Below are 9043 nucleotides of genomic sequence, written 5' to 3' on the forward strand. Positions count from 1 at the left end.
ATGTGGATAAATGACGCAAAGAAACTGGGTCCCTGAATTATTCAGACAGCAGACTCCTCTCTCCCCTTTGCTGTGTGGACAAAGCCTGAGTAACCAACTTCAGGTTCAACTAGTCTAGTTAAAAGATTTGTTCGGGTCACTTTCCAATGAACAATTCTGAAGTTTTTGACAAGTGTTTTTACAAGGGAATAGGACTTCCAATTAGGAAATTAAACAAAGAGAAGAGGAAATGGAAGTTGGTACTGGTTAGCACTGTATTCTTAACTCCCACAGAGAGACTCAGAGGTGCCTTTTTACCTAATGAATGAAAATGAAAGCTCTTCCTCTGCTCCTGTTTGGCTTAGTTAGGTCTGTTTTATTTTTGTACCTAATTTTTAGAGAAACTTTTGTCTCAATTTGCATACCGTTCTCTTGTGCCCTCCACATCTCCACATGGAGCCTTTGGAAAGGGAAACAGAAAAAATAAAACAAGTTGGGGAGGAGAACTGGAGAGGAGGAAATACGACAAATTTTATCCCAATCCTGAATCTTACCTGCATTTTTCAGAAGAAAAAAAAAAGAGAGAGAGAGAGAGAAAGGTGTAAGAGGTGACTGGAGAAGAGAAAAAAACACAGCCCAGGACTGGGTTGTCCAGTCAGCCCAGCTCCTGCTCAACACAGAAAATGTGCCTTTTCCCCTCCAAAATCGGTATTAAAATTCAACCCTCAACTTTCAAAAATCTGTCTCTAATTTCAAACTCAAATAAGCGCACAGCATGGTGGCTTTTGTTTTGTTTTCTTCTCCCCAACTCCTCCCTGCGATTGCATAACAAAAGTGTCTAAATTCACACCATCTGGCCGATAAAGACACTGGCCCCACTGGCCGGCTGGCCCATCTGATTAGGGCCCTGTCTAGCCTGCGCCTTGTGGCGAGAAGTCACAGCTGTGGGGTTTGCTCACGCTCAATACAACTCTGTTATTAGCCAGCTGTAGGCCTTGAGACGACTTCTGTTCAAATTATAATATCTTTTAACCCTCTGAGCATTGAGGGCACAGAGGTGACTGGCAGCGACATAACAACTAGATTTCTCCTTGCTAATAACTGGCAAAATGAACTAAAGCAGGCAAGAAGCAGAGACAACCTGGGAATGGAGAAAAAGTTATTCCTGAAGAGATTTATTTTGTCGCACCCCCCCCCTCCAAGCTAAATACCAATTTATGAGCTTTTCACTAAGGATTACAGAACATAAACCCATTCAAGGAAATTCCCAGGTATGCCCAAGAACACCAAGCAAGTGACTCTAAATACTGTGTGTGCAATAACCATTGAGAATCAGGGCAACTGATCATCTTTCAATTACTGACTGTTATAACTGGCTCTGAAAATGTGGGAGAAGGAACTTTTATCCCTTACTAGGGAAATCAAGCAGCTCTGACTGACAGATTGAATGAGAACTTCCCTTTTAGGTACAGCCAATATTTGCCATCACCCCAGTTCATCTCCCCAAACACACACAAACACACACACACACACACACACACACACACACACCAGACACAGTACCCAGCCAATGGATCATTTATTTACCCACAATTAATATTTACTTTAAATCCTAGTTTGGGAAGAAAAAATAGCAGAGCATCATCCTAAATCTCAAATGCAGAGAAGTTACAGAACATTAAATTTTTATATTGTGTTACTAATACAGACTAAACTAGAGGCTTTAAAAATTGATGCCGCTACTTAAACAGCATAAAATGAGGAGGATTTGATTGGGCTTAAAAATAAAAATGTCAACCTTAACTACAGCTGGATGGGGTGTAGGAGTATTATTTACAGAGATAGGAATAATTTGTTAGACAATGGGCCAGATTTTTGGTTTTCTTTTCAGAAGATAATCTCTCTAAACCAAGATATTTAAAAGTATAAAGAGGAATAAAAATCCACCCTCCTATTAGCCAACCAAATCAAAGTGTCTGGCTATTTAACCTGGGTTGAACATGCAAGTTCATCTTGGAATTGTATTTTCTTTCTGAAGGGCTCTGTCAGGGGCCGTGGGTTAATGAAGTAGCTATTTCACTCACCACATCGCAGAGCGCCTTGCTGGGCTACTCCAGCTCGGCCCAGGAAGCCTCGGGTCCCCTAGCTGAGGCCACTGGCAGAGTTGAACTTTGCATTTGGCAAAGTTTGTTTTTCTAATACTTGGTCAAAACCAAAATAAACACGCCTGATTGTTATGGTTTCTTCTCTACTGGGGAGCGGAGGGGAGGGTTAGACACTGAGGCCGGGAGCTGCCCAAAAAATAGTCTAAACTAAATCAGATGCCCAGCTACCCAATACTAGCAAGTCCGAGGTTGGAGAACGGTCACAAAAGCAATAACAGAGTGAGGAAGAATTGAGATTTTGTTCCAATCATAGATCTTGGAGGAAGAAAAATGAGTATGGGATAAATACTTAAATTTTTATAGTAAAATAACACTCTTTGCCCAGAGTTTCCTTTATATATACTGAGATGCAGTAGGATCCCCAATGCTAAGTCGGGTCCCCAATGCAAAGTCGGGTCCTCAACACTCAATAAACATTCACTGAAAGAATAAGTAAGTATGTATGTGGATGAAGTTCTTCCATTTCTTAAAAAAAAAATTTCTTAGTATAAGAAATAATTCAAAATACAATGGATTGATGGGGGGCGGAGGCAGACGTGGAAAGGTGTAGAAATTCCACTGCGCCTCTGACAACTTGCTTATCCGAATTCCCTGTTGGTCCAGACCCCAGGTCTTCCAGAGGGGGTCCTCAGCTGGCCCTTCTCACTGCTGCTAGTGAAATGGACTGATACATCCATCCGCTGTTCCTCCTGACCTAAGAAACTTTCCTAATCCAAGAGCCTTAGGAGAAGTAACTCCCTGGAGAAAGCGCTCCGGTCACTGACAGGTGCCTGAGCTTTGGCGGGCGAGGGGGTAGATCGCCCACAAACAGGACGCTCAACCCACGGCTGCCCCTCACCCGGACTGCAGTCCACCCGGTGCTTTGATTCCGCAACTCCACAAGTGACCCCTCCAGGAAACAGAGCCAGACGCACGGGACCCGAGCAGTGTGATCCTCTCCGCACAGCCGACACCAGTTCGCGGAAAGCCCGGGATCCCAAACCCGTACCCAGCCCTTAGCTGGCTGCCGCCTACCGCTGGGCAGCTGAGACTTTCCACGTGGCGGGGAAACTCCTCAGACGCCAGGGGGTGGCATCCTGAGTGGAGTTCCTTTTCAGTCCTAACCGACATGCTCTAAAAAACTTTCCTTTAAGGAGTTCTAGTGAACTTGCCCCGGCCACGTGCTCCCGACAGACCTCTCCCCCTGCGCCCCCTCCCTCCTGTGAGTGGGTGCCCGGGGATGGACACCCGCGAGCTCGCCGGCGCGGATCAGCTGCCCAGCTTGTCGGCAAAGCCCGCAACGCAATGCGCTCTTACCTGCACATCACTTCGTGTGTCAGGAGAACTCGGCACATTTCTGGATTCTTATTTTGTCCCTCATAAGCTATGGGCTGCAAGGAGATGGGAGCAGGAAGGGGAGGCGTGGAGGGACAAAGAAAAGGGGACTTTAAATCCAGCACAGAACCATGTTTCCCTCTCACTCCCACTATTTCTGTCCCAGCTCCCGCTGGCAGCCCAGAACCTAAGTTGTGGCCTGGTTAAGTCCAGCGAAATAACAACAGAGGTTTTCTCGGGTGAGGACATACTTCTTGCAGAGGAGAATGTTTGGGGAAACTGAATGTCCCACAATCTCTTCCTCTCCTTAAACCTTTGCTCACCTAACCCAACATCTCCACCCCTTCCCCGTCCCCCCAACCAGAAAGAAACGAGACACCTGGGTAGAGGGAGAAAGGGTATTTTTTCCCCCCAGAGTGGATAAGGTGCGAATTGATGGGGGAGCAGGTGAAGTCTGACCCAGGAGATTGCGTTGGGTGGGGTAGGTCAAGGACAGGCAGAGGATGGAGAGAGAGAAGCAGCCCCAAGGAGGAGTCGTCGAAGGGCCCACCCCGCTCACCTGCTTGGTGACCGAGTCAATAAGTCTGACATACAGGTCCTGCTCGGTGCGGACACCTGCGGGGTAGGGAAATGGATACGAGTCAAGGGTCGCGGAGCCCCCAACCCCAGGCACCCCAAAACCGTCTCCCCCGCGCGGCGCGGAGACCTGGGCAGCGGCTCCAGGCTGCGGCGCGCACGCTGAGCTGTCTCGGCGGGGGTGGGGGGTGGGGAGTTAGACTACCTAGCGCCCCCCGCCCCCGCCGCCCTGCCCGCGCCTCCCAAAAGTCAGCTCCCCACTCCCTTGCCCCCAAACTACAGCGCCCAGGTCTACTGCCTTCCTGGAAAGCGCAAGGTGCCGGCGAGGCGCGGCCCGGCTGCCACGCGCCCGCCCAGTCGGCGCAGCGCTCACCGTTGCTGTAGAGAAGCTGCAACTTGTAGTGGGTGCCGTTGTTGGTCTTCTCGTTGCCTTGTTCCTGAAAAGACAGGCCGCCTTTGAGTTGCTTGTTTACAAACACCCAAAACACCCAAAACGATGGCAAGAAGAGAGCGCGCTTCCCTCCCGCGCTCCCAGAAGCCTTTCTCTGGCTCACCCCGCGGCTTTGAACAGACCTCGGCCCAGCCCCCCAGGGTCTAAGGCAGGAACGTCTGGCGCTGGCCGGCCTCCGACACTTGCCAGGCTCGAGGTCGCTTGACTTGCTCCATCCCTCTGCGCTCCCGCTTTAAAATGCCCGCAGAACGCTGCTCTCCCGCCGCACTAGCGGACACCGCGCCACCACTGCCCTTAAGCCGGCCCCACCCAAGACCGCCACGGCTCTGTCCTCCCTCAGGAAGCTGCCAGGCTTCTCTTGGCAGAAAGGTAAGGGGTCCTGTCTATTGGCAGGACAATATTCCAGCCTCTCGCGCCAGGACCGGGGCCTCCGGGGGCCACCGAGTTCACCGAGTTCGAGGCCCAGGTGGAAGAGGAACTCGGGGAAGCGCAGCTCTAAAGTTTGCATTGTAAAGCTGAGAAGACAGACCCTGGGCGGGCGAGAGACTCTCCCTCCCTAGCTTCTTTTGATATCAAACCTCGCCCTGAGCCCGGGCCTAGGTTGCAGAGAGAAGGCTCAGTCGGGAAAGCGCGGCTAAGGCTGGGCTGTGCGTTTCCGTTCTGTGCCATTTCACCCACCCACCGGCGCTGGAAGGCGCAAAATCATTATCATTTTTTAAATGACTGCCCCGGAGAAGGACAGCGGCGGCTTTGGTTATAGTTTTAAACTATGCTCCAGTGGGAAGGGTATTCGCCCCGAGCGCAGTCCAAGACTCAGAGGCTCCCAGCACAGAGCCCCGAGCGCTCCTGCCGCGGGTGGTGCGCGAGTGGCGACTGGAGGAGGTGCGGGGAAATCGATTGATTTAGAGGTTGAGGTGAGAAGCCTCGATTTATCATCCCTGATGATGTGAGGGGAAATGTGTTGCGAGTGACAGATGGAATCTTTAGTGTTTTGCAAGGAGGTAGTTATTAGACCGCCAGGGGAACAGAGGGACTCCACTTACTTTGTCGTTTTCCACAAAGTCTACGAAGGCTGTGCGCTCAATCTCCACCGGCTGCCCCTGCCTGTCATAGAGCGCCAGCACGAAGTGAAAGAAGTTGGATTTCCTCAAGTTGGAGGGAGGCTGCTTCTCAAAGTGGGCCCGAGAGAGAGCGACTCCACTGCATAAGAAGAGACACGAGGTCACCAGGCACAGGGTTAAGAGAGAAAGATACCTTGTTACCAACGCACCGGACCCTGCAGGGGGTCAAGGGCGCAGGTTCAGAGTCCTGCACTCCACCCCACCTATCTCAGTTCAGATTGAGAAGACCGGACTCCTCGCAGTAGTTGCAGTGGCCTCGGGTGGCAGGTGGCAAGCACAACACCCCCAGCTGCTACTGTCCCTGCGGTCCAGTGTCTGGACATCCCAGCACCAAGAAGCTCACTGTCTGGCCTTTAGTGAAGACTTGAAGGATCCTGACCACAGATGGAGGCCCTGAGCCATTCCCCCAAAGAGCAGCCCAAGTATTATCAGCCCTGTCACCCCTATGATCTCCCTCAAGTGGCACCAGTAACTGGGTCAGGACTTAGACCTGAAATCCAGGGTTAGGACAAAAAGTGCCTAGTTGTCTTATAAGAGGTGACCTTTTTACTTCATCACCATTGAGTTGCCTGTCTGGAGCTAGTGCCCACAATGCCACCCATGCTAACTCAGAAAGGCCAGGGTAAGAATCCCCTGGGGGCAGGATGGAAGACTAGAACCCAAGTCTCTGTCCTACCGGAAGAGGCCTCACCCCGATTCCCTGCTCTCCCCAAAAGTTGCACCTGGGACAGTGGAAGAGAGGAATCCCCGCCACCAGTAATGGGAGTAGGAGTGACACTGGGAACCCCAGTTGAGCCTGGAGAAGCTAAAATGTTATTAAGAGGCTGAGTGAGTCCTTGCCTGGGGCTAAAGGGATCCCCACTCGGATTGTAGCTCCAGGCAGTACCAGCCAAACCCGCTGACCACCAAACCCGTGTTGGAGGCCCTGGGAGATGCAGTCAAGCATAGGGAGCGTGTGCACACATCTCCCCGCCAACCTGTCGGGGCCAGAGACAAACTGGTCGTCAGATCACATTTAACAGGAGACTCAGGGGCCCAGGCCAGCGCACAGATGGCTGGAGCTGCCCTGTGGCGCGGGGGTCTCCTGGCCTCCTGTCCAGCGCGGGAGCACTTTTACTCATTTGAAGAGTGTTAAATATTAGTTACACTCCCCCACTCGAGCGGCCAGCTCCAACTTTAATTATTGATCCGCGGAAAAGGAGGGAGGTGTCTTTAAGTTGCTCGGTTAAGGAAATGCGCCCCGGCGCCTGCCCTTCGGTACTGCCTGATTTCCCTCCGCCGGCAACCCAGCGAGTCCCCGGACGGCAGCGAAAAGCCTCGATCCGGGTTTGCCGGAGGGTGCGGTGCGCCCTGGGTTTGGGCCGGCGGGTGGGAGCCGCAACCTGACCTGGTTCCCAGAGCCGCGCGACTTTTGCTTCCTTCCCTCCAAAGGTGGCGACTGGTTCGTTCTATCCGGGACACCTGGACACGAATTCTGACTGGGGAAGGAAGAACTTCTCCGCCTGGTGTCCGGACTTAGAGGGGGGTGACCAGCAGGACGGATGGGGTGACTGGGGTTGTGGGAAGAAGTTAGTGAGCTCTTTGGGGGGGACAGGAGCTGCCTTTCGGCAAACAAGGACATGACACCACAAATCCCAGCTCAGCAGTGGTGGTGAGCGAGGGGACCAGAATGTCCTCGCAGGGTGGCACCTTGAATAAGGCATTTCCTATCTCAGCTCACCGACGCTAAGAAACAAACTCAACTTTGGAGACCCGCAAAACTCGAGGTTGCCCATCCCTGCCTTTCGGCGCGCCTCCTTCCCGCGCCTTCTTCTGCGGCTTATTCTACTGTTATTCCTTCCTCTTCCCTTTCTCACCCCCTCCTCCAAGCGTCTGGACCACTGTTTTATCTCTGGCCGGAACCCTCCAGCCTGTCTCCTCCTCCCAAAGCTCCGGGCCTCTTTGCCTTCCCAAGCCGCGCTGCGGCCTCTCCATTGACTCCAGCCGCCGCCGCCATCCAGCCGCCGGGCTCCCGGCCTCCAGGAATCTTCCAGCAAGATGCTGGAGCAGAGGCTCTCGGAAGCCGCGTGGCGAAGCCAGGGAGTCGGCGGCTCTCCGCGCGGCTGCGGCTGCCAGCCCTGGTCCTCGCGCTGCGCTCTCAGCCCGGCCCGCCGCGCAGGGCTAGGGGCTGAGCGGGTAGGCGTCGGATGCTGCTTGTAATTTTCCCTCCCAACGAGTTGTCTATAGGGGGCAAACCCAGGCAGTTAAAAAAACTCGAGCGCTTGCTGCGGGGTAAGTGCTCCCTGACTGCAGCGACTTGCCTGCCCGAGGGCGAGCCCCAGCGCGCTGCGCCTGAGCGACAGATGGGGGGAGAGCGAGGGCCAGGGGAGGGGGGAACAGGGAGAGGCAGAGAGATCTGGGGACCGAAAGGGAGAGACTTTGCGAGCATAATGATCGCGCAGTCGAGTCCTTACCTCTGCGCCGCGACATTAGCGTCCACTACGCCGACATTCCGGACCCAGGACCTGACCGAATCCATCTCGGCGCCCAGCGATTTCTCTTTCAGAGTTGGTCCTCTTCCTAAAGTATCTTGAATCCCAAACATTTAAAAAGTCTGCTCTACGGTCGCTTTAAAAATAAGAGTTACAACACAGTCCTCACTGTCCCCAAGGCTGTCACCAAAGCGTCTCCTCCAAAACAATCCAAGGGATCAAGTGCCGAAGTTTGAGCCTCTCTTAGAAAAAGGGGGGGGGTGAAGAGAGAAAAATAACGGTCCTTTGCTTCTGGTCAAGACAGTCGGATGCAAAGTTTGGGTTTTATCCTCCGCAAGTTCAAATCTGCCCCCCCAGGCCCTCTGCCCTAGGTCGCTCGCATCCTTCCAGCGGCAGCGCAGCCTCCGGAAAGTGCACACAATTTAGAAGCATCACCTGTTCTGGGAGAAACAGGAGGAGATTGATGACTACCTAATCTCGCTCCTTCCTCCTGGTCCCCCCGCCCTGCTCCTCCCCACCGCTCCAATTTAGAAAAAAAAAAAAAAAATCCCAGCAGGATCAGTTGTAAAAGGAAGGGGAAGACCCAGCGCCGAGAGGAGGCGGTGGCTGCAAGCGCCGCGGAGCCGGGCTGCAGCCGCGCGCGGGCCCCATGAATGGGTTACTACGGCCCGGGCCTGCGGAGGCGGAGCCGCGGCCAGATAAGGAGCCTCATTTGCATGGACGCTCGGGATTGGCCGGCGCCGAGCCGGCCCGGCCGCCGTCCCCCCGCGGCGCGCGGCGCGCTGGAGGTGGCAGAGAGTCCGCGAGGTGAAAGGGGACGAAGCCGCGGGCGCTGCGCCCTTGCTGCCCCCACCCCCGCGTGCGTGCACGGGATGGGGGGCCCCCAGATCACCCCTGCAGCGGGGTAGCCCGGCCCTGCGGAGGAGACGCGCGCGCTCAGTCTAGCTGAGCGAGCAGGAAGCCTCC

At 53.8% G+C, this 9043-nt stretch overlaps 1 protein-coding gene across 1 annotated transcript in view; it reads right to left on the reverse strand.

Moving 5' to 3' along the window:
• The window catches only part of EBF2 (EBF transcription factor 2), a 183604-nt gene extending 175012 nt beyond the window's left edge, over nucleotides 1–8592 (reverse strand). Inside the window, 5 exon segments of the mRNA XM_054690285.1 lie at nucleotides 3441–3514; nucleotides 4018–4073; nucleotides 4408–4471; nucleotides 5529–5685; nucleotides 8060–8592. Coding sequence (XP_054546260.1) covers nucleotides 3441–3514; nucleotides 4018–4073; nucleotides 4408–4471; nucleotides 5529–5685; nucleotides 8060–8190 — 482 coding nt within the window. The 5' untranslated portion in view covers nucleotides 8191–8592.
• Between the last annotated feature and the right edge of the window lie 451 nt (nucleotides 8593–9043).

This window comes from Talpa occidentalis, unplaced genomic scaffold, assembly GCF_014898055.3.
Source record: "Talpa occidentalis isolate TD23 unplaced genomic scaffold, MPIMG_talOcc4v2.1 talOcc4.8, whole genome shotgun sequence".
NCBI classification, from domain to species: domain Eukaryota; kingdom Metazoa; phylum Chordata; class Mammalia; order Eulipotyphla; family Talpidae; genus Talpa; species Talpa occidentalis.